Source organism: Ciconia boyciana, chromosome 1 (assembly GCF_034638445.1).
Source record: "Ciconia boyciana chromosome 1, ASM3463844v1, whole genome shotgun sequence".
NCBI classification, from domain to species: Eukaryota; Metazoa; Chordata; class Aves; order Ciconiiformes; family Ciconiidae; genus Ciconia; species Ciconia boyciana.
The window spans coordinates 218,072,417-218,098,361 of NC_132934.1; the positions used below are offsets into that span (position 1 = coordinate 218,072,417).

Here is a 25,945-nt window from a genome sequence, read left to right on the forward strand (position 1 = left end):
TAATTAGGTACTTCAGGAACACCCATATATGCAGGGACAGACTGCATTAATATTCCCTTTCCATGTCCAGCAGAGACAAAGACGACATACCCGGAGCAATAATTAATCTACAGAAATTATTCATCACGATGAGACTCTCAAACGCTGCATGCAATAGCCTCCTCTTCGTGTTTTTCTGTTTACACTAAACAGAATTACCACTATCAAAGCATTTTAAATGATATGCATAAAATTCTGAGCATCTGACGGATAAATTATTTTACAGAAAAGCACTGATTTCTAAAGTTATCTACACACAGACTTCAGAAGCCGTAGCAGCAGCCAGAGCGCAACAACCCAGGTTATTAAAATTAGAAACATACTTCTAATAAGAAGGGGTCTCCTGTTAGCTCCTTTCCACCAGGTAAGCACACGTGTGGTTCTTCAAAGAAAAGAGTGAGCAACGCGCCACTTCAAAGAGGCAATTTAAAACACTACATACAATGGAGGCAGAACGATCAGAAGCAATTTTCATCACAAAGTACCCACGGCTTCAAATTCAGAGACTTTTGTAGGTTGGGGGGTTCACATAATTACACAAAAGACTGGCTTTCCCTTTTGCAAGCAAAACTCCTCTGAACATAGAAAACGCTATCGTGTTAAGGCAATGCAGCAGCCTTGCCTGGAATACAGTACCAGAACCATTTCACTGCCTACAGCATCTAAAAAAATCACGGTCACTTTTGTAATGCGACACAAGTATCTGACAGACAACTGGAAAGCTCCCTAAGCTTCTTCAGGTTTATGTGAAGTTCAAACACGGCGCTAGCAGAGAAAAAGTATCAGAAGATAATGACCCTTCTTCCCCTTACCACCCAGCTAAATGTAAGCTGAAGCAGGTTCACGGCTGTTGCACCTTCAAAGTTACATGTCCAGTGGAAGCGGGTTAAGTGGCCTTACAGAGCGAATTCTGAACTCTTAAACGACTGAAGTTATACCAGCATTAATTTTTGGATAAGGCTTTGTGGTACCAGTCAAAATGGTAGTGCAGTCCTCTTTCCTCTCCTCAACAGTGTTTCCCTGTCCCTTGAGCCAGCCCTAATAGTTATGCAGCTGCAAAGTCATCAGCCTGCCTGCTTTTCAAATAAAGAAAGTGTAACTTGAAAATTCATACAGCACCGGTTCTTTGTTCTGTTTTAGGCTGCTCCTTTTATTTGTAACATATATGAAGATGACAAAAAAGACTGATCCAGTGATGAACATCAAAAAAAGAAATGTATTCGACACGCCTGCCTACAAAAGTTTGAGAAAGTAGCTTTAAGTGACCATGTGCAGTTTAATTTAATTTTTTCTAGCTGTAACATGTTTCCTGGCACAAATTCTACTTGCCCACTATGCCTACGTTGATCATTGAACAACACTAATGATATTTTACTTAAACATAAAAAAATTCACCTAGGACAAAGCATGCAAACTTAATTCTACAACAATGCTTTTATCACAACAAACAGTCTGCTTTTTCAAACTAAGTTTGTGCCAACACGTCCATTCACTATTGCTACTGTTCTAGCATCGCAAATAAAGTATCTTTTAAAATCTGTTAAATCTAACACAAATTTAACTTCTATTTTGACAGACAGTCATAAATACACCACAAAAAAACAAAGCAAGTGACTTGGAAAGCAGCAAGGCTGGGAGCAAGAAAGGCACGGTGCGTGTCCCAAGTGTCACAGGCAGGCCCGTACGCCTGCTACAAATCTGACAGTCCCTCTGGTCGTGGTCCAAGCTGGCTGAACCTCCAACGGCTCTGATCTGGATGCTCCATGTCTAACAGACCTGCCAGCTCTGAGAGCAGGGCAAAGGAGCTTATACATCTGCATCCATCTAGGCAGCCATGATCAACTGTCTTGGGAAAGTACAAACAAATTGTTTAAAGTATTCTCTGTTACACAGCAGAAAGTTTTTCTTATCCAAACAGGCTAATGGGACATTTCCTCCCTGAATCCACCCAGAAAAGAGCAGAAGTACAGAGATCCCCACAAGGAAGCAGTTCAAAGGCTCTTTAGGCAAAAAGACATCAAGTTCCTCTTTCAGCACCCGTAGCCAAGGTAGTTTCACCTTAATCAGAACACATAAAAGAATTAACTCGTTTATTACCACTCTTTCCACCATCAGACCACCTGGAAGTCACCAGCAACAAAAGATACTTCACCAGGGAGGACACTGCCTGGAATAACTTTCTGGCTAGTCAGATTCAATTTAAACATCCCTGTATGTCAGTCAAACCAATGTTGCCTCTCTAAGACTAGACAACATGCCTTTGCTCTCGCAAAAAGGCAACTGAAGAAAACAAGAAGTTGTAAGCAAGCAGAAAGTCACTTCCATTTCTTTCAAGACTGTACTCTCCACTCCCACCAAGTACTTCAGCTTCCTTCTCAGCCACTCCAAGAAAGAAAAAAAAAAATCATCAGATGCTATGTCACTGCAAATAATAGCCTTTACGTTCAGTTTTAAACATAACAAACTTTCTTCAATGATTTTATATCATCTGAATGAAACAGATCTCTTCCTAGAAACATTACTATTTTATATGCACGCTGTTACCATCCAGATTTACCTGATAAAGAAAAAGCAATTCACCAGCATTTTTATCAAGGAGCAAAAGCCTGGATCCCTCAGTGCATACACTTCCTATGCCATGTCAGGTTTGAATATCAGCACTACTACTATTGCCCTTCCTGCTGAAGGCTTTGTACCACCTATCAAACAAACTCTAGAATAAGTTACTGTACTGTGTTAAGCATTTAATAGCACTGTCCAAACACAGGTTTGCTGCTTAGATTTTGGGTTGGCTTTATTTGTATCATGTCCAGCTAAACTTGCTGACTCCTACATTAGCACAAGATCATGATCCATGGAGCACGGAGATAGATATGTGGAATTTTTCCCCCAGGTCTTGTAGAAAGATGTTCATCAACATTGATATCAGAGTAGTATCTTCCCAAATTATATGTTAAGCACATAAGTCTAGGTAAAGATTTCGCCTCCAAGGACTGAGGGGAAAAATAAAAATGTTGAGTACTGCAGCCTTTTCCCTAGAAGCCATGAACAGGCTGTTTCCCCTGTTGCCTCTGAAAATGTCTTGCTGCTACCATTCTCACAGCACCCCTTTTATTACTCTTCATGTCCCTGACCAGCTGTAGATGCAACCCATATTGTCCTTCAGCAGCCAAGCAAAGCTTTAATACTCCTCCTTCACTGCCCACTGTTTTCACTGGTTGTATGCTGTCCTTCAGCTCCTTGCTCAACCTTGTGGGGCTTCTGCTGAAATTCCTGATCTTCCCACACAACGGGGTGGTTTCCTCCTCAGCTTTCTGGAAGTCTTCCTTAGAAAAACTGAGCTAAAACCATCAATCCAGGCATATTTCCCCTTCCTGCTTCCCAGGAGATTCTGCCCACCAACTGCATGAAGCAGCAGAATTCTGCTCTCATGACAGCCTGTCTCTAGGTCCTGAAGTCTGTTTGTGGTCACAGAAGCCCAAGCTGCCACTAGTCTGGACAGGGCTCCTCACAGCAAGTTACAAATACCAGCCTTCCTCCCACGACAAGTATGGACAATTTGCAGTTCTTATACCACAAGCATCCCAACGCAGTGTGAATGTGGCCTCCAGGCCAAGACTTTTAACAAGAGCATACTAATACGATCATTGCTGGGTAGGCCAAGTTCCCATCAGCTGTGAAAGCACGCAAGCCAGAAGAACAAACTCAAAACCACCCTCGCGAGGTCACCCACAGCCTAAACTTTTGCCCACAATGAAGCTCTATGCCCCACCAGGAGAAGCCAGTGACATTTCCTGCTTGTGAATCAACTCGAGGTCTGCCTAATCTCAGCAGATGTGTGAAGGACATCTTTACAACTCTTAAAGCACAAATATTTGAAACTTCAAGAAACTCTTTGCTTGGCGAGTCAAAAAATTCAGCTGTCCTCCCTGTAGGGCACTGTTCTTGCAGCTTGTTGGCAAGTCATCCCTCACTTTTTCTACTTACCTCAGTGTACTTGTCCAGTTCTCTGGCAAGTATAAAAGAAAAAACAAAGTGGAGATTTTGAAACTTGATTTTAATATACATATTCTTTGTCCTATCTCCTCTTCAGTCTTAAAGTAGTCAGCTCTTCTGAATACAGTTTCAGAAGTTCCTGCAGAATGGTATTAACTGACAGTTCAAACATCCTGTAACATAGGGAAGAGCTCCGATACAACTTCCTTACTATAACACATACCGGTATTTTCAAACAGTAGTTTTCCCCAAGTAAATAAAAGCTACAGTAGCCGCCCCATCCCTTTTACAGCCAAGTACACAGTATTCCCTTGTTGATTCAGCTACTACGGAACATGTTACCACCCTGAGGAGTCTTGCTACATCTTTCTACCCCTATTCTGCTACACAGAGGATTTGCAGTAACTCACCAACTGCGTCCGATTCAGTGTCTCAATGCTGCAATTAGAAGTACGCTCTTCCTGGCACTGAAACTAATCATCTCGGGCAGCTTTGCTAGAATTTGTCCTTTGGCATGTTTACTCTTTAAATACCCACTTATTCTCAACTAAGATAAACTACGCTAAAGGAAAATTCTCTTGAATGTAAACAGAGTTATTAAAGCAGAAAACATTTCAACCAGTTTGCAGAAAATCTGCTTATAACTTAAATCAGCATATAGCAAACTATATAACAAAGATCCTCCTAAATCAAGGAATCAAAGTTGTGCATGGCATATTTGTGTCAAAAGCAGTCTTCTGCCTTTCCTGCTGGCATTCATCTACAGTTGTTTTACTACAGTTTTCACACAATTTTCAGTATCTAGATCATCCTCTTGCCCTCACCTCAAGCAACTCTCTGAAAAAGAAAAAAAGATTTTTTTATGCGTTGATTCCAGAGGAATTAGAAAAACCTAGAAGAGAAGCAGAGCTACAAAAGGATCTGCCTCTGCTCAGTTATCGCCGAGCCCCATCCTTGACATAAAGCATAGCTTTATGGTCTTTAAAGTATAGCTACAGGTCTTCATCAGCATCGTTCTTCTGGGTGCAGGAGAAGCTTATTCAATTTGGACCCAGAGGTAACTAAACCAGAGAAGGCTTAACCTCCTATACAAGAAACGAGTGGCAGCATGCTTCCAAGCCTGAATTTCTCTCAACCATTTTACTATGAAACAGGTCTCTAGTAAACAGAGGAAAACAAATAAATTCCATTATCTTCTGTAGACAGAAACCCTCCAACTGACCCTAAGCTCTTAGCGGTTGGGTACTGCCACCCACACCATCACCAAATTCAAGACTCTCCACTCTGTTATTACCTTTCCATCACTGCATTGGCAGACAGGTTTAAAAAATTGTCAACTGCTGTGTTTTTGGCAATCTAGGCACTACTTTTCTTCTAACCCCGCTCAATTCAAAGGAGTAAAAAACTAATTTGCCTTCCGTGCCCACAGACAGAGAGCAGATAAACGAGATCTTGCTTTGAAACACAAAATCCAGACAGTCTAACTTTGAATTTCTTCACTTCAGAAGTTCTCACACACGAGTGATTTCCTGCTGTTTAAAAAATATCCCTCCCTAAAAAGCCCATTTCTATTTTAAAGAGGATATTGCTTACTCACAACAGTTTAACTGAAGTACTTAAAATCTACAACTTCCCTATGCAATGTGTTATGAAGTCAGCATTTTTACCAGGACATTCAGAGGTCAATCACAACTGGCATAGGCCAGTAGGTGCAAGTTTAGGTGTTCTTTATAACACGCATAACATCCATCTTGGTAACATTTATAACACAAGCTTTTTAATGCAGTATGTGGAACACGCTCAGTAAGTTACCTGATTTAAACAAAAATATTAACATATATGCAAAATACTTAGTGTGATAGTACAAACCCACAAGCAAACTGGGGTTTAAACAGGAGATATTTGTGATTTTTATCTGCACAAGCCTCCAATTAATCAGAAGCTTCTCCTTCATAAACATATAAAAAATGACAAAGCAATTTTCTCCCAAGTTCCAGTTTTGAGTCTGCTTTTGAACTAAGATTTTATTCATAACTTAAAATCTTCTAATCCACACAACCTACGACAAACGACTCTTTCTTAAACCATGAAATATCTTTACCTCGTGCCTGAACAATGACCCTCTAGCAATGCACACAGAAAAAATTTCCCGACAACATTAAACAGCAAGCAAATGTACTCACCATAAATCACATTACTGTACAGTTTGGGATTAGGATGAGTTGCCACTAGCAACAGAGCCAAAAAAAATAAAAATCAATTCTGTCACTATATATAGAGAATTCTTGTAACCTCAAACGTAGTCAATGTTTTCAGCAATTTGTCTCAGAAAAGTATTAGCAGTCCAGCATGTGATCAGAGAAACATGACATCCAGATACAAAACAAGGCTAAAACAATAGATTTTTCCCTTCAGTAGAATAAAAAAGAAAACAAAAAGAACAACCAGAAAGCTGCTGGTGAGTGTGAATGCTTCATTCACCCTTTTCAAAATAAAAGCGTGCCATTTTTATAGCATTAGCATTTACAACAAATAAGACGACTGGTTTTAGAGCTTAAGTGTATTTAAAACGATCGCTGATGAATTTTTGTTTTAAATGGGGAACTAAGCAAACAATACGGAAAGATACAATTTAGACAAATACAAAGCTTTTTTATAGCTTACCCAAACCTCATTCATCATATTCAAGATATTTCCTATTTAGAAAAAAACCCAGTAGCATAATTCAGACAGTCAACTAGGAGTTTTTCTGAAAACAGGAATATGAGGAGTTTCTTTGATCCCCATTTGCTTAACGGCTCTCTGAAGAAGCCAAGACACATTTCATCATTCAAGCAGTTTATTTCATCCTGGATCTGCAAAACGTTTTGTAGTAGGCAACAACAACCTTAGAGTTTTTACCTTATTCATCTGTCACATTTTGGAATCTTGACAGTGCCAGCCAAGTTTATTACAAAGACTTTTCTCCTTTCTTTACCTATATTTTTAATAGAGGCACTTCATTTTTAAATTATGCCCTTCACAAGGTTTCATTGTCATTAACACTGACATAAGTCAAATTCTGTATTTTAATGCATTCGACAAGTAATAATAATTACCATAATGGTTTTTTCCTCAAAGCACAATTGCCCTGTCTTGTAAGAATACGGTACCTGTACTGCTATTTTTTAAGTCAATAAAATCTAATAGTTCACTGAAAATACGTGGCCCAATTTCTAAAATATACCTGTAGGCATATTTCAGAGTATTCCTTATAAAGTTTTAGAGCAAGAAAACAAGCTGCAACTGAAAACAATTTATCTCTACTTTTCACGCAACATGCAGACCTTCAGCACATTCACCACTCAAATACTGTTCATGAGGTGTCTCTGTGCGAAGGCAATATTCACACACCATTTACACCCCAATCATACTGCTCTATATGCTAACTTGTTTGTACCTTCACAAAAAGCTGCTGTTTAAGAAACAGCTGCTATTTGTTGCACGTCTCTCCTAGACACTACGTACCGCACGTACAACAGTCGGCGTGGAACATCCCCACACCTCAGCCACTTCAGTCCAAAGTCTCATAGCTTTGCCAAAGAAAGTGGGTTTAAGATGTTTAAGGATGGCTGACACCCCATAAGCCAGGTGAACCAACCTAACTGCTTACCCACAGCAGGATACACTACTCTGTACACAGATGTCATAACAAAAAAGCGCATTCCTGCTCACCATATAGCCTTCTGTAAACAATACTGTTCACAGTTTTCCTTCAAAGGATATTTAAGCCTGCTCGCACCTTGGATGCAGGAATCAGATCTGTCAGTCGCCAAGAACTGCGAAATCCACGCTTCCTCCCACCACCGTCTTCTCATTTCCCCACCAGAATAATCCAATCCTATATCGCTATTACAGGTTGTGGTCCACATACTATGGAAAAACAACTATCCCTACCACCGCGAAAGCCTGTTCCATGGAAATAAACCATGGAAAGGTTGCTCAGTTCCCTGCTATTCGGCTCACGTACGTTATCCCTGGGCCAGATGGGACTCCGAGGAAGAAAATACTAGGGTTCTTCTGGGGGGGGAAGAACCCTAGTATTTTCTTACTAATGCCACTTGCCATCAGGCCTCGCAGGGCACTGCCTGTCCTTGAATGGTTTCTTTTTCAGTTCAGTTCATCTCCTTTTCTGGAATGGTGGCATTCCTTACCTCTACCTATTTCAGCTGGGAAGGTTCTCTAGTACAACCAGTCATTTCTGCTTTGATCATTCCCTACACAGGGAAATTGAAGCCAGGGTCCCACCCCGTCCTTCTTCCAAAAAGCAGAAACTTAAGTCTACTGCCAACCAGCCTCCTGGAAAAGATATTTGAAAGAGTATGAGAAGCCTTTTCTTGCCACTGGCTTTCCTTGATCTTGAATACCACCGGCAGTAGCATCGGCTGCTACAAACACCTCGAAACAGGAAGCCCAACACAGGATAATCTTCCCCAAGGGCAAATGCAGCTCAGGTGCTTAACTGGGAATTAGGAATCAGTTTTTAATATAACTAAATTGGAAATTCATTTATGAAAACAGCACTTTTGGGGAGCAGGAGTATCATATAGATAGACTATTTTTCCTGAATGAAAGTAAAACCAGGACAAAGTTGCTAATACAAGTTGCCCCTGTGCTGCCAGTTCGGCAGCACAGCTAGGTGAAGATAAGGCAAAAACTGTTTCAAACATCTGGCTAGCTATGCCAACAAAATAGGGCCCTGCCCTCATCTAGCATAACATTGAACTAACCTGCTAAATTTAGAAAGGAAAAAAAATATCAAAATTTCAACAGAGAAACTTCTACAGCAGGGAGATCCATTTGCTCACTTGAGAATAGGAAAGTGTTTGGATGTGTCTGGATTCACAACAACATCTCTTTGGCTGAAAAGATCTGGTCTCGTTTTTTAAGTGGACAGCAGTATTGCAGTGCACCTCCATGTGAAGGACTTGCCATTAATCAGCTCCAACAAGCAGAGAACATCAAAGCACCACTGCTAAGTTAGATGAACTTTTCGGGGAAGATCAAAGCTCAACACGCTCCACAGTTTAGGCCCGGGGTGTTTAAAAGGCTACCCCAAACTCCAGAAGAAAGACCACTGTCGACAGTCACATTCCTCTGGCACAGCAGAGCTCTGCAGTAACGGTAAACCTTGACCACAAGACACAGAACTTGGTCAGAAGTCCAAGTTTCCCCAGGAAATCAGGAATAACAACATCACTATCCTTGATTTCAAGTAAAAGAAACATACCTTCACTCCTACTCGCACATTTGTAGAGATGAAAGCGAAGAGAGCCACCTCTTACCAAAAGAAAAGCAAGCACAAACGGGAAGCACGTGCAGAAGAAAGAATTAAAGAACATTTTTATCAGGCTTCAGCAACACGTTAGAAGATGCTCAAACTCTTTATGTAGATTTTGATACTATTTCTTGAGTACCTAATGCCCACTAGCTGCTACAGAAGCAATAGAAACATAGAGAAGTTAATTCCCCTGGCATTAGAGGTAGTCAAGTCACTTCTCCCCCAACAATAGGCAGACTGAAACACCAACTTCAACCAGTCTTTGGATACTGGCATCAAAATTCTGCAGATTTACAACTGAAAGACTCATGTAATTACAAAGATTATGTTCACCTCCTCAGCAGAGAAGCCTAAGCTTCAAATGCTTAGAAAAAACAGTACATGGCCTTCTTTGTCTTCTACACAACTGATAAGCTCATAGTAACTAACCAAAATCTGCTTTCACATAGATTAACAAAAATACAGATTAACATTTTTTAAAGTTAGGGTTTTTTGTTGGTTGGGGTTTTTTTAACCTGTTTCAACATAATGCACAACATTTCAGCTCTGCATACATTTTGACAGATCAGAAGTTTAGGCAGATGCTACCCTGAAAGCCTGCACATTGGTCACCGCATCGTATGAAGTGCTTCCACACCTTTTACACAGCAAGCACAGGGAAAAAAAATCAGATGCCCAAAGAGAACTAGTGCACTTCCCAAGTCTGCACTATATATAGAGGCAGTGATTCAAAAGACTCAACACCTCCCAGATCATCACACTTTTGAGCTCTTCACTTACAGAATCACAGAATGGTTTGGGTTGGAAGGGACCTTAAAGACCATCTAGTCCAACAATCCTGCCATGGGCAGGGACACCTTCCACTAGATCAGGTTGCTCAAAGCCCTGTCCAACCTGGCCTCGAACACCTCTAGGGATGGGGCATCCACAACTTCTCTGGGCAACCTGGGCCAGTGCCTCACCACACTCATCGTAAATAATTTCTTCCTTATATCTAATCTAAATCTCCCCTCTTCCCGTTTAAAGACATTACCCCTTGTCCTATCACTACATGCCCTTGTAAAAAGTCCCTGCAAAAAGTCCTTGTCAAAAGGTGGGGTCGGTCTCTTCTCCCAGGTAACAAGCGATAGGACACGAGGAGATGGCCTCAAGCTATGCCAGGGGAGGTTTAGAACAGTCTAGGAAAAATATTAAGAAAAATTTCTTTGCCACGAGGCTTGTCAAGCATTGGAACAGGCTGCCCAGGGAAGTGGTGGAGTCACCATCCCTGGAGGTATTTAAAAGACGTGGAGATGTGATGCTCAGGGACACGGTCGAGTGGTAGACTTGGCAGAGCTGGGTTAACGGATGGACTCAATGATCTTAAAGGTCCTTTCCAACCTAAATGATCCTATGATTTTAAGATCTGTTCCCTAGTATTCTGTCTGGACATATTTCCAGATACAGACTTATACACATAGTCAAGTCGCTTCAAGTCACCTTAAGTCAAGAGACACAAGTCACCTCAATAGCTTTCATTGCAAAACTCGGCAGGGGGGTAGAGATCATTCCAGTCACCAAACTATTTCCTCCAATGCAGTATCAGGAAGGACAAACTACAACTGTTACTCTCCATATGCCAAATTGTAAAGCAGTGCTACATGCAAGGAGAAAGTGGTATAGCATCAAATGGACATGCCAAGAGCAACTGCTGTATGCAATTTCATTTCCTCGCCTAAGTAGAAAACAGCTGGTTCTGTCAAGGCAATAGTTGCAGCACAGAACAAAGGTGTGGCAGAGTTTGAAATTCTTACTGGTTAGACACCCCAGGGGAGATACCTTGGAGGCACATCTATTTTTAAAGGGCACCTATGTGTTCTGGTATTGCTGGTATAGTGAATTAACTTAAGTTTATCACCTTATACCAATAGCACAGGAGCTAGTGAAATAAATTTATTAAAATTCAAAGATCTGGGCTTTGTCGTGACTCATGTTAAAAAACACCTTGTGATGGTCCTCTCGATTTGTTTCTTTTCCTTCTTGTAATTCGGATGGAACTGAAACCTAAAAGTAATACTGGCATTCCCAGAAATGGCCCGACTATACAAACATATAAATACCGTAGTAGATCTTGTACAGAAAATGTGAACACTTTACCTGTGCACTACGTCTCACACAAGACTATGTGGACTAACAGTGTTGAGAAGAATAGGGGAAGAATGAGAAGATAAAGAGGAAATTCAAAAGCAGGACCTATTTCTAATTAGGTGTTACTAGGCAGCTTTATTTACTTGTCCTCTTATTTAGTCAGCTTAGATCATATAGAAGTAATTAGAAACAATCACACAAAATCAATTAACATTAAAGAAAATTTAATAAACAAACAACAAGCACATTAAAATAACACGTAAAGCCACTGCCATCTACGCCCTTTTTCACTAGTGGCAACACAGCTGGAAATGAGCAAAGTACCTTTAGAGATAAGATAGGCTAAAACCAGGCTGGGTAGACACCAACAGTATGAAAAGTGGCTGCTAGAAATCAAGACACCGCAATGCTGCCTATTATTGCTTTTCTGAATTTTTTTTTTTAATTTACAAGTCATTCTAGCCTCTCTCCTCTATCTCTGCCTGGTTTTAGGATGGACAGACATTGATTTTTAGATCAAACATTAACAGAAATTCAGCAGCCTAACATATGGTAACAGTTCAAGACAGAAATTCACAATTATGTCAGGAGAATACAACTATTCTACTATGCTGCTGAAATTCTGAAAAATGTGTGGGTCAATTTTATTTCATTTTTAAAAAAAAAATCAGGCCCTCATCTCATTCTCAAACTCTGAATTAAAACCAAAGTACTTCCGCCTTTTATACCCTTAGAAAGTAATTTTAAGTAATTTCTCAAATTTCCAGCCTTTCCCAATATTGCCAGGATCATCTCACAAAACACAGAAATTCATTTATTCTTATATTCAAACATCTTTAAAAGCACTTTTGATCTAAGATCATCTTAGAGTATCATACCCTCAAGAAAAATTGTGGCTTGTTTGGTTTTTTCCTCCTCCCTCTTTTTCTCCCCTCCAAATATGCATAGGGAATATAGCCGAGCCAAAAAAATAACTTATTTATGCTCAGTATTGTATGTATTTAAACATGGTCACAAGTGCCAAAATTTTCTTTGCTAACACTGGCTCACATCTGGCACACAAGCTAGAAATAACTATACTTAGTGGCTTTACCACCATAAATCTTCGAAAGTCTTCTGCATGGCTGAGCTCTTCTCATAAAATTAGACACCAACGCATTTTGCCTTTCTCATTAAAAGGATGCTCGCTGGAGAAAGCACAGGAGGATAGAGATGTGTGTGAACAACCTTCTTGTAGCCACTGGAGATTGGAACTAACTGCGTTCTCACAGGCACAAAGAAAGGAATACTTAAAATAACTCAAAAGATTGTTACAAGGAACATCTCCAGACATTAAGAACAACTTTAAAAATCTAAGAATAGAATCTATACGCTTGCAATAGCACACAGGGAAAAAAAACCCAAACCCCTAGATTTCAAGAGATTGGTTTTTTAGTTACTTTTACTCTCTTTCCTCAAGCATTAATTGGAAATATTGTGTTTATTTCAGAAACAAACACAACCGAACACTTACAAACATTAATTCAATAAAAAGCCTCTAACTTAACGTATTCCTACTATGCATTTTGGAAAAATGCTATTAAAATTTTAAAACCCTACTATAAAATACAAACAGAAAAACACTACTTTGAGCTATTATAAACTGGTTTCATTTACTGCTAATACTTCACTGGAATAACTTTGGTTTGATTAGGTTTTGCCCTTTTTTTACAGCCCATTTTTAAAAATATGAATGCAGAACACCTTTTTTGTGTGCTTTCGTACTGCAGTAAGCGACTAAGAAGATTAAACAAGCTCATTGACTGTACTAAGAAAAAAAAAAGCATATTCATCAGAAAACTAAAATCACTAACTGTAATACAAGATAACAGCTAGGTTGAAAGTCCACTAGGAGCAGGAGAAGCTGATCTCAGTGACCAGCTGGGGATGGCAAGCAAAGCAACACAGTACTAAGTTCTCTACAGTCAGATAACCACACTACATTGGCCCCTATCTGGAAAAAACAAACAAACAAAAAACAAAACAAATTAAAAAAAATCTCTCTTTTTACCTCTGCCTCCCCTATGAAGAGTATTTACATGAGGTATATCTGATAATATCGTTTCCCTCATTTGTCAGGACAAGCTTCCCGCTCACTAGCATTGAAAAGGCACAAGGTTTTCAAGGTCTCCTGATGGGAGCCAAGACCAGCCGTTCTCTTTTGATTCCAAAGCCGGACTTGATCTGAATCCAGAAACTCAAATATTAAAAGGAAATTCACACAATGCACCATCAGGAGACCGGCCGAACAGGTCTATATCATAAATCCTGTACATTCCTTAAGAGGTTCTTCAGCATCCTTTATATAAAGTTCAACTAGCCTTTATGAGACACAAAATACACACAGGTTCCAATTATAACTTTTAGTAAAAACATAAAAAACACTTCAGATACAGCAAAAACTATCCGATTCTCTGAGTCATATCGGCTTCTATGAAAAGCGGTTTCTTTTTTTATTATTATTTGTTAGAAACACCAACCTGTGACACCGTTTGCATTAGGGGTCGTGGACAAGGTTTTACTTTCTGATTAACTCCAGTTCTGTGGCACAAACATCGGCATTGCCAAGAATTAGTGTTCCCAATGTGCTAGCTGGTATTTTCAGCATGACAAAAATTGAACTTGTTCTGAGCCAGCTTGACACGCGGTCAAAAACACTTCAGTGAAGCCAGTTCTGGTGGTGTAATATTCACTCCTGCTATTCACCACACCCTTCTTGCAGAGGCAAGAGACAAGAATCTGTGCCCGCAAGACAGATAATATAATGGACCATGAACCGGACTAACACGAAATCAACTTTACTAGTGGATGCACATCTCCACATTCACCTGTGAAGGTCTAAAATAACTTCCAGAGGAAAGATAAGGCTGGCACGGAGGGGAGGGGAAGAAAAAATAACATCTTTGGCCACAAAGATAGATTAAAAGGGTGGAGTGCCCTCTATCAACAGCCTCAATGTCCCAAGCCACAGCAGGTATTGTTTACAAAAGTCTTTGTGTAGGTTATGCTAAAAAGGCTGAAAGCACTGTCTGCAAAAGATGCTAAAAGCACTATTGGCAAAGGATGCAAAACCCGCAAAATAAACCTTTTCCTACCAAACATGATGAAACAAATACAACAAAACACCATAGGAAATTAAGCCAGGCTACACTAATTGTGTCTGGAATGATAAGAATGCTCCTCCTCTTTCCAATACAGCTTATCATTACATTTGTGGTATGTCCTGAACATCTTCAATTCCTCTTACATACAGGGTTTTGGAAGAAAGAGTTGGGATTAAAAATACTTAGAGCCTCAAAGGGAAAGCCTTCCTCACAGAATCAGGCTTGGGCTTGATCAAGTGGATCAAAGGAAGAGCATTTTGTTCCTTTAAAATTACCCTGTACCATATATTCTAATACACATACCTAACTCAGCCGATTTTCACCTATGCCTTGCAATTGTCACCATAAAAATCTGTAACAAAGGCAACTTTACAGGACTGCATCGCAACTGCTCGTTTTCTAGAGCTCTGCCAAGTACCACTGTGGTGAAAAATGATAGCTCCAGGAAAGGCCATACTCGGATAAAATTCAGAAAAAAAAAAAAAACCTGCACAACTTTCTGCAAGCTAAAGGATTCATTCTTAAAAAGGGGGCATTGAGTCAAAACTGAAAATGCAACCTTTGGCAAAGAATGCATGTGTTGTACTCAGTACCAGAATCAACTTCTTATTGTCTTCCAAAACAAACGCGTACTAAAGGCACAGCACTCACCAGCTAACGTAACAAGCCTAAATTCTCCTGAAAGCTTCTAAGGAAACGCAAGCCCTCAAAAATCAGACTTTCAGAGCATGTGTTGGAATTGCTTTAATAAACAGAAGCTCATTCAAATGCAAACCTTCAAGCTAAAGTGGAGAAAAAAAAATAATTTTTTCTGATGTGAGAAATGGATTGTTGGGTTTTTACACTATTACTTCTGCTACCAAAACCCCCCTCAAAGAATCGTCAAAAACAAACCTTCATCAGTTACCCAAAAACTGTAAAGCTACTTTGAAATATTGAAACAGGAGACCCATTACTTTTTATACGTCAGGGATTAAAAAAAAAAAAAAAAAAGGAGGAGTGTAGTCCATTTCTCAATTTCACTGTGCCAAGATAGGCCTGAATCATTACACTGTGGCTATGTTTATACTGAAACTTTTTTTTTTTCGCTCAAAACTTGGACTTCCACACCCAGTAGGCAACATTTTTTAAAGTACATTCCAAGCTTCCCTCAAACAGTTCCAGTCAAAACATCACCAGATTTTAATTCCATCAAGAATGTGAGCATCTCATTAAAGGACTGCCTAATTATAGGTAACGTGCCCAGACCACAGATTCTGTGGCATCTTTCTTTATATGGAATATTATTCAGAAGTAACACCACCAACTTTTCTCAAAATTTCTCAGATTTCTGCATATTTAGTGTTATAGAGAAGAACTATGCTCTGTCCCCTCAACTAATTCACAGAGCTTGGGGAAAAGAAAAAAAAAAAAAACACAACTCACAATACTCACTAATGGTGAGAAAGATCAACCCAAGAAGAAAGAAATGTCATCAACTCAAAAGAAAATTGCATGCTTTAAAGAAAAAAATTAAGCCTCTAGATCTACTAGTTGCACAAGGAAAACCTTTTCAAGCGTGAGTCAAACCCAGACTAAAACAGTAACACGCTTACAATTTTCATGAGTTTTTCTAATCCTTCTGCCATCTTCCACTTGGCCAGGTTACAGAACTCAGAACCTGTAAGCACAGAAGATCACTGCTCCTACTTGAATAAAGCCACTAACAGCAGAGGCAAGCATCACATCTGCTGAATGGAGTGAATGGCCTTGGAGGAAAAAGGAGAAGTAGCAATGCAGGACAAATTTCTGAGCAGTATAAAGGAGAAAAGATGACCTCCTTATGAAAACCTCCCAGCAACTGCAGAGAGGAAGTTCTGAACAGCAATTTTTTTTTTAAAAAAAAAAAAAAAAAAAAAGGCCTTATCAGATATCCACTAGCCAGAGGCAAACATGCTCTGGAGCCCAATACAGGGTTCAAGAATATCCAAACAAATTGCATTCCCTGCAGCTGGAGACCAGAAAGAACAGGAAGAAAGGTAAACTCCTCACTACCACTTTGCCTCAGGACAGGAAAAGTAAAACTTTCTCATAATTTTTCAGAATCTCTTCTGGCATCCTAATATATATGGCTATATACATATATAAATACATATTCTTTTACAGTTTTCTTTTCCAGTTATTTATCCTTCTGCAGCGCTATCCATACTGTGATGAGACTTTTCCCTAACACAGTATCTGTTAAGTGATCTGTGTTGTAGCTGCTATATTAGCTTTGCTGTATTTAAAATTGGAACTGCAGCTAGTTTCTACTTCAGTAGCTTGACTCGCAGCCAAAGTTGCCGTAAACCTTATCACAAACCTACCAACACAACCAGTGAGATTACAGGAGCGTAGTCAAATTCCACCGGAGAGTACAAAGTATATTCATAGCAAAAGGTTACACGCAACGTTATTAAGTGGAGCATAATTCAATACATAAAATGACATGTTAAAACTAGCAGCAACTAGCTATCTACAGAAACATATTCATTCATACTTTTACTTTTTTTTTTTTTTTTCCATTTCTGTACTATTCACTCAGGCTTGTTATGACAGGAATGAGACACCAAGTTAGAGACGTTGAAGAAGTACTCTGTCCTCATACTGGGCACAAAAACACAAATCCCCAGTAAGTTCCTTCTTTCCTCACCCACATACTCACATCCAACCTGCTACATCTCAACAGAGCTGAAGCAAGTGACAGCCCAAGTGACAGGGCAACAGCATCCAAGACCAGAAAGGGCTCAAATTGTTAAGGAAGACCCACAAGATCTCCCCGCTTAGCAAGTAAACACAGAGGTTTAACGAACCTAGCAGGCGTAAGCGGTACTGCTGAACATTAAATACCAAAGCGTCTCAGACGTAGAGGTGATAGCCAAGAACTAATTAAAATTAACAAGCTCAGAATTGTATAAAGAAAGGACTAGGGAAGAGATGAAGTATCTGGGAGGAAAATCAAAACAGTAAGTTGAGGAACTGGAAGGAAGAAGCAATCTTCAGAGGGCAGAGCTTTGGAGGAGAGGATGGAAGACAGAACATACCACACAAAGGCAAGAGAGTGGAAGGAGAAAGGTGAATGACAAAGAAAAAGAGAGAGAGAGAGAGAAGAATGCAGCTTTAGGAAAAGAAGTTGAATAAATGTATAGGATACACTACATTGCGATATATGCTAGACTAAACAACAAGAAGGTATTTTAAATAAGAAGAAAAAGTAAGGAGGGAGAAGCTGTAAGGACAGAAAAGTGAAAGAAACAGAAGGAGGTATTTGTACATATAGTTGCATCCATATCAGGAGAATGTGAAGATTATGAGCCTACGATTATGGTAATTCCTTTTACATTAATTTAGTTGAAAATGATGAAAAACTAAACCTGGGACCCAAGATATGAAAGGACTGTATTACTATTCCATCTCGGCCAGAAATCATGCAAACTTTACATCTATTTTCAACACACTGTACAGTCAACTGACTTAAAATGATGAAGCAACACAGGATCAACACATCCAGACAGCAGAAAATTAGCTAAGACTTAAACAAGGTGGCCTTTCCAGCTCTGTAATTCACAGAGCAGCAGCTGTGCCTTCTACAGCAGCATTAGGCTGCGGTTACATAGTGACTTTAATCCCACGTGAACCTGGGATGCTACTGCACTGTCTTGTTTTTCCTCTCCTTTCTCAGGTACTCATTCCTCCTACCTCTCATGCTAGCAGCGGCACTTGCACAGCCATGCAGCAAGCTGGATCAGAGAATAGATTTATCCAAGTGTTATCCCTTTTGGGCAGAAAAGTCAGGGAAGGTTTGATTTCAGGTGGGTGAGTTCGCTAATCCACATGGTTCACCCATCCTTGTGCTCGTACAGGAGACAACAGAAATAGTTGGCAAGTGGAGCTGGCCTTTCAGCGGCAGTCCAGACTTTAGAACAGATTAAAACAGCCATGTAACCACAACCTCGTTCTCACTGGCAAAACATGAAAGCCAAGAAGTTTTTAAAAAGACATTTTAGAATACATTAGCAAAACCTGTAAAGGTATATAAAGTTATTTTGAAAAGCAGGCCTTGAGATAACATTCAAGGTAAAGCAACTATCACCTAACAAGTCTAAAAAGTCTATAGCATACAAATACATTACAGAAACACCAAGCTGAAATTAAAATGTGGATCACACAGACTTCTTTACAACTTTGCAGACATGTGCACACACACAAAAGGAAAGTATGTCTATGTCCTGGCAAACTAAGGGCAATTTCAGACTACTGTGTGTGACTTATGTACTACCACCAATCAAATAAGACAATCTTTAAAACCAAAGTAAAATAGATAAAAATTGTCAACACCTCTGATAAATTCAGCCATTCATACCCAGTTGGCCCCTGGAAAAAAAATTAACTTGCTGCCTAAAAGCAGCCAGGTGTGGATAGAGTGAAGAAGTACTTCTAGCCACAGAGAAACTTTGAAGGATTTCTAGTTCACAGCAAGAAAGCCTACATTTACCTTTCAGGGGGAAAAACCTCTTTCTCCATCACAGTTGCAGGAAGACAATCTTTTTATAGTAATGCCAGCACAGATCTACCACGTGAAAGGATATGGTAGCTTTAGGGAGCTACAGAAGATAAACATATGTCATGCCTAAAACTGAGCCAATGATCCTAAAAGCATCCTGAATCACTTGTTCCACAAGTTCACCAGGCACCACGTATGAAGAAATGTAACACAAAGAGCCAAATAGAGATTATAAACACAGAAATGTATTTTTAAACCTATTTGCTGACACATTTCAAAACACATTTTTTATTATAGTCTTGTCAAGTCATAAAAAGATACTCCAGCTTTACTGCTACTAAGCTCACACAGAGAAGAGAAACACAACACAGTTTGTAAGACTGCAGTGGATATTTGATTTTTTTTTTAATGGATATTAAAATTTTACGTTGTGTCAAAAGTCATCCAACTCCCAGGAAAGCTTTCCACTCAACTATCAGCTCATAGTTTTTGTCAAGTCCCAGGTATGCTTTCCACAAGCAAAACATGTTGCCTTTTCTTCCCCACCTCCAGGACCTGAATCTCCATCCTTGCATACAAAACACTGTATTATCACTCAAAAAGAAGACATATTTTAGATCTAAATAAATGTGGTGGTTTTGTTTATGTAAAGCCCTCAAGGAGATAAAGCATCTGCAGAGGGGCTGGAGAAAAGGTAGTTACACCTACATGCCTCAACCCTGACCAAGAAGAATCCCGTTTGGAATCAACAGTAGTTCAGGCCTCGTCCTCTCCAAATGACATAGTTTAAGCCTTCAAACTACAAACATTTAAAGCAGTGCTCAGTTTTGCATAAAGATATCAAAGCTATTGGAATGGCAAGCATGCTTATGATCTGGTAGGCTGCCAAAAATCATCTCCTAATATACCAGACAATAGATGTATTCTGCTAGAACTCCTAAGAGAACTTTCTGATCTTTTCCTTGTACCGCTTCTTTTTAGTTGTGTACAAAACTGAACTGAAATGGTATAACAAAAATGTAATTAAGTTTTAAATCCTATACAAATACTATGGTTTATAAGTATTGCATATGTGATTTGACTGCTTGCATTTATATGCTAAAAAATACAGTCATTATTTCTAATAATTTAATGTTTTAAAATATGCATTCTTAATCACTAGCTTGCAAGCCATGTATTCAGTTTCTTGTTGCCACTGCAGCAGTTAAGTCTGTAGAATTCAGAGCAGCAGCATACAAGAGTACGAAGTCATACTCTTGCAGTGCCTGGAAGCTCCAACAGCACCACAAAAGGACCCAAACTCTCTCAAGTCTTGATAAACAAACAGCATTCAGTTAAAATTTAATACTTTTGGATAACAGCAGGGTGCTTTCTATAAAAAAATAATTCTTCGTTCCAGAGACAAAAAGACCCTGTGTGTGGTTCCAGTGAGCATTGCTTTCTGGAACGCTCCGGAATCACGGTGGCTGCATATCCTGAATACAGTCATAAATACACAAGTAATGGGATGACGAGGTTGACACCCAACTTCTCACACGAGTGTCACACACTGACCGGCACAGCATCAAGACTACCAAGTCTTCAAAGCCCAGTTCCTCCTTCACAGCTAGATGCAATTAAAAGGCCTCTGCATCACAAACCAAGATCTTTTTTTTTCAGCACGTTTTTAAGCAAAAATTCTCTTGTTCTCTCTTATTCTGTTATCTGATATTTGAACAAATCATTGACACGATGGAGCTGTCATATCCTATCACATCATTCCACATTTAAAGAATGTTTAATCTGTAAATCCACGCAGTGATTCTGCAAACACAGATTGCTTGCTACAAGAATGCTGAACAGAGACTATGTACGTTTGGTGACCGTGTTAGTGAATTAAATATATTAACACAGTTTCTTAATCCATAACATTAAAATTTACAAATTAAATTAACTGCAGAAATTAAATTACATTAAAGAAAAATATTTTAAGCCGGCATTTTCACATGTTTTCCTGGTTTTGTACCCGCAGGCTAATAATGCTTATGATATCTTTCAGCAGAATACAGACGGAAGTAATTATAAGCCCCTGAAAAATAGGAAATGCTAACAAAACCTGGACTAGAGCAGCAGTACCTGGTCTAAATGTTCTAAAAATAAGCTTCTATCTTGGGGGAAAAATTCCTTGGATCAGTCTGTTACTTATTACTCAGCATTTGCTAGTTAAACACTGCACAGCCACTAATTTTAATCTAAGGAAATTAATGCTGTGATCTTTCCCATACAAAAAAGTATTTCAACACCCACAGAAGAAAAACAGGGGAGAGAAGGCTCAAGGCTCGACGTTCTGATTTATGAAGAGAGGACACTGAGAGACACGCAGTATGTCTGTCAAAGTTGCCACATTTGCATTTTGTATACAAATATAAAGCAAGAAACCTCATTTAAATAATTAACGGGTGGACTGCCAAAAAGAGCAGGACAGCAGTGGACTTACTGCTGAATATTTTACAGAAGAACCATCCTAGAAATTGATCCTCTCCAAATGGCATAATTAATCTTCCATATAATGCCAAGTACCCACTACCACCGTATTTTGTTAAAACCAAACTTTTAACTTCAAGAGAAGTAATCACATTAGGTAAAATGAATAATAAAATCCCCACAATCGATGTCAGGTAGATTTTCCCTATTGATCTTAACCTGTGCAGAGTTTTAAATTACGAATGCAAATATCTTCTTATAAGTTTCTGGTAAAAAATGCAATCTGTTTAAAAGTGCTGTTCAAAGCTATCTCTAGCAAGACATAAATCATCAGTGGTTTTAAAATATTTTAATAATTTTAGCAGCCTCTTATAACTGGTAAATCAAAGCCTTAGTCTATTATATAGAGAAATATTGCTGAAAAGACCAATGCTTTTTGTAAGTTGTTTGTGACTTTTTTTTAACAGTTCCCCCATTGAAGAGAAGAAAAAATGGTTTGCATTGTGTTAGCTCCAGTTATAATTTCCAGCTGTGTCAAAACTTTAACAGCCTAAAAGCAGGAAATCCAAAGAGGAAATTCCATCGTCAGTTCCTGAAGTTTTGTAACTCAAATGTTCTTCCAAAAACTGGATCTTAAAGGAATTTTGGTAGCATTTTCTGTAACCTTACCTGATATCTTCAAGTAGCTCACATTCTGCCTGATGCTTGGCCTGAAGTTTTGTCATCTGCTCAACCTGAATGTTTTTTAGCTCTTGTGTAACTTTCACCTACAAAAAAAACCACAGACCACATATATTTTCTGTAGAGTGTAAGTCAATTTTCAACAAGAAAAAAAACAATTCATGTCCTTCATCTATTTTGAAATTGCACATTTCAGTGGAAAATTCGAACACAGAGTTAAGATGCAGTTTAACCCTATGTAACATTCATAAAGGCTGATTTCCATAAGTGCTGTCACCCCAGCAGGCTTACACTGCACACAGCAAGAATCTCATGCTTATGCCCAACCACGAACGGAAGTGCAATTTTATTCCAAAACCTGGGAGGGTAGCTTGTGTGTAGCAAAAGAGTTTTGCCTACCAAAAAAGAAAAAGCAGGCCACAGGGGGAAAAAAATTAATTATAATGTATACATTTAGCACTTCAGTGCAAGTCACACAATTTTGAATTTTATTAAACTGTCCTACAATTGTCCTATCATTTAAAGATAGCTTAAACATCGAGTTGGTTTTGATTGTGTACCAGATCAAAAGAGCCCTCTATAAAAGGCTTCAGAAGGTTGGCCTTACATTTTTCAGTATTGGTGTAATTTTCCTTCAAACCTTGTGATCATGAAGCTAAAATTTCAATACTTTGGGAACCTACTTGATAACTGGCAGGTAGCACCATTGGCACAGGTATGAGGAATGATTTGATTTTGGAAGGGAACCTTGGGGTTGTTTTGTTCTTGTTTTTATAAAACAAGAGGTCTTGGCATTTAAGCCCTCTAGTGATCACAGGGAATCCATGTATCGGCCTAAAAAATGATCACCAGCATATCTGAAGACATTATGCATTCATGAGGACAGAAATACCAAACAGTTACTGTAATGGGGGAAGAGGGATGAAAAATTCAGAGGAAGAAGACACAGATCTCCCTCTTCTTCACTAGCCAGGCAAAAAAATCTAGATCTCATCAGCTAGCAAAAGCCTCCTTGATTTTAACACTGAAAACAATCCCCCAGCAACAAGCACCCTTTAATCACAACATTATATAAAGACAAGTTTTTCATATGATGAAAAAAAAAAAATCACATGTATGCCCCTGACTTTAAGCATAAAAAGTGTCTATTTTTAACATGAACTTTCAGCATTTTCATTTTTATCTGTATATGAAAAAAGCCCCTGCTCAAAATAAATAAACCCAGACAATATGACCCCTGTAATGGAAATAATTTCAAATGGCATAATATAGGCAAAGAATGAGACACATGTAATATAAATAAGCCACCAAATGCAAACTAAAATAGAAATAAGAACTGTTTAACAAAAGCAAAGTCCAGCCGCAAAACAAGAGGTCGAGAGACAGGGATGAGCCAAGGAGAGATCTTCACTGCAGCTGCCTGACAGGGCTACTGGGGAGCTCGGGGGATGACAAGGGATTTCTGTTTACGCTCCCTCTCAAGTCTTCCTCCCCTCCTCATCTCTCCCAGTCACCATTATACAGTTCACACAGCAAACCCCTGCAATCTCTCCTCCTCACCGAGAAATCTCAACATCACATATGAAACCTCAAACATCTACAGCGAGCTACAACAATCTGACTGTAAACGATTACAGCCCGAACCACCCTAGCCGGGCGGCATCGCAAAGAATATATAACACGCACAAATCTCAGAACCACAAAACTCCCTTCCATGGTGCCTGTAAAGGAGCAGCCTCTCCATCCTGAGACCCGCTTCACCGTCTCTAGCTCCCCCTTTCTCCCCACACACCGACCACTGCATACAACCCTCAAAATAACTAACCAATAAATCTCCATGTATCGGTACTTACACGTAGCTCAAGATCCCACTACAGCTCAAGTCTCCCAGATAACAACCTGCCTAAACAGACAAGCCACGCTAGGAAGAGCCTTTTATCCAAATCTACAATCTCTTCCCACACCAGCCCCCCCCTAATGCAAAGCACCCCATATTCCCATGGACTGCACAGAGACAAAAAAGCCTCCCCGCTGCATTTGCAGATTGTTCCCATCACACATATGTTGCACATTTTTGACTGCCCCTGTTCGCCCGCGCTCCTGATACATGCCGGGATAGGCTGCATCCTTGCATCAACTCCAGACGTGACCTTCTGCTCCAAGACAACCAACCCATTGCTGTTGCTATTAGCCCACCATAGTACCAAAATGCAGCTGAGCCCCCAAAATACAGCCAGCAGCACCCCACAACCGGTACAGACTGTCTCAAGACCTCCGTGCAGCCAAGCCCTCTGCAGTCACTGACCCCCTTCCAGCCCTACCCAGCCATTGCTCTCCTTCATTTGGAGAACCTCCATTGGGTATGGTGGCGGCCCAGCCACGGCCACCCCAACACCCACTGACCAAACACCCCTGCACCTCGTTCCTCCCCAGCCCTTCCCCATGCCCTGTCCTGCCTCCAGAGCTCACCTCCCACACCTGACCCACCGCACCCCACCACCACCTCTGGCCCCCCATGTCCAGTTTCCAACACCAGCCCCCCCCGACATTTCCCACCTTGCTGGGCCACCCTCACCAAGACCCCACCGCCCCAATTCACCCCTCCACCCCCCCTTCCCTCCTAACACTTGCTCTCCCTCTCCTAACCTGCCTCCAGACCGCACAGCCCACCCGGAGCCCAACCTGCTGCCCCCACTCCCCCCGTTCCCCCAGACCCCTCATCCCTCCCCACACCCCCGCCCATAACCTACCCCCCAGGCCCCACCACCCTGCCCCAAACCTACCCCATCGCAGTCAACCCCCCCCCAACAGCCTCCAGCCCCACTCGGCCGCCGCCCCCAGACCCCCCCACCGGCGCTGCTCCCCCTCATCTCCTCCACACACAGCCCCAGCCCCCCTCGCCTTCCCCGGGGGGGGCCCTCACCTTCCTCGGCGGGGGCTGCATGGTGCTGCGCTGGGTCTCCACATCAATTCCCTCCCCCCGGCAGCAGGATGCGGCCCCCGCTGCAGGAGGAGGAGGAGGAGGAGGAGGGGAGGAGGAGGAGAGGAGGAGCGGGCAGCGACCGTCTCTCTCCCGGGTCGGGGCGAGTCCCGGTCGGCGGGAGGAGCGGGGGTGGGGGGGGGAGCCCGCCTCTTCCTCACAGGCAGCGGCGGGCGGGCGCCGAGCAGCGTCCCGAGTCCCGAGTCCCGGCCCTGGGGAGCGGGGAGGGAAAGGAGGCAGCGGAGGGAAGGCGGGGACGGGGCTGAGGGGGGAGCGACTTCGGGGGGAAAAAAAAAAAAAAAAAAAAAAGGAAAAGGAGGGGAAAAAAAAAAAAAAAGGCGGCGGCGGAGCGCGGCTCGGGAGCGCCCCGCTGAGGGGACGCGCGCCCCGCCCCCGGCCCGCCCCGCCGGCGGTGGAGACCTCCCAGCCGCCTAGAGCGGCCACCATAGAGTGGCGGGCGAGGAGAGAGGGACGGGGTGGACACGCCCCCCCCTCCGCCCGCCCTCCCGGGGCGCCGGCGCGCGCTGCGGCCGCTGGGGGGCGCGAGGGGCGGCGCGGGGGTGCAGGGGGTGCTGGGGTGCACAGGGGGTGCAGAGTGTGCACGGAGGGTGCAGGGGTGCAGAGGGGGATGCAGGCGTGTGCACAGGGAGGGTGAGAGTGTGCAGTGGGGGTGC

At 41.1% G+C, this 25,945-nt stretch overlaps 1 protein-coding gene across 2 annotated transcripts in view; it reads right to left on the reverse strand.

Moving 5' to 3' along the window:
* The window catches only part of FCHSD2 (FCH and double SH3 domains 2), a 164,694-nt gene extending 139,103 nt beyond the window's left edge, over positions 1-25,591 (reverse strand). Inside the window, exons 1-2 of one of the 2 annotated variants that reach the window (XM_072850933.1) lie at positions 25,215-25,591; positions 22,280-22,377 (exon numbers count right to left, since the gene is read on the reverse strand). In XM_072850933.1, coding sequence (XP_072707034.1) covers positions 22,280-22,377; positions 25,215-25,235 — 119 coding nt within the window. In that variant the 5' untranslated portion in view covers positions 25,236-25,591. The remainder of the gene's footprint in view (positions 1-22,279; positions 22,378-25,214) is intronic. The other variant, XM_072850932.1, reaches the window with a different exon arrangement.
* Positions 25,592-25,945: the final 354 nt, after the last annotated feature.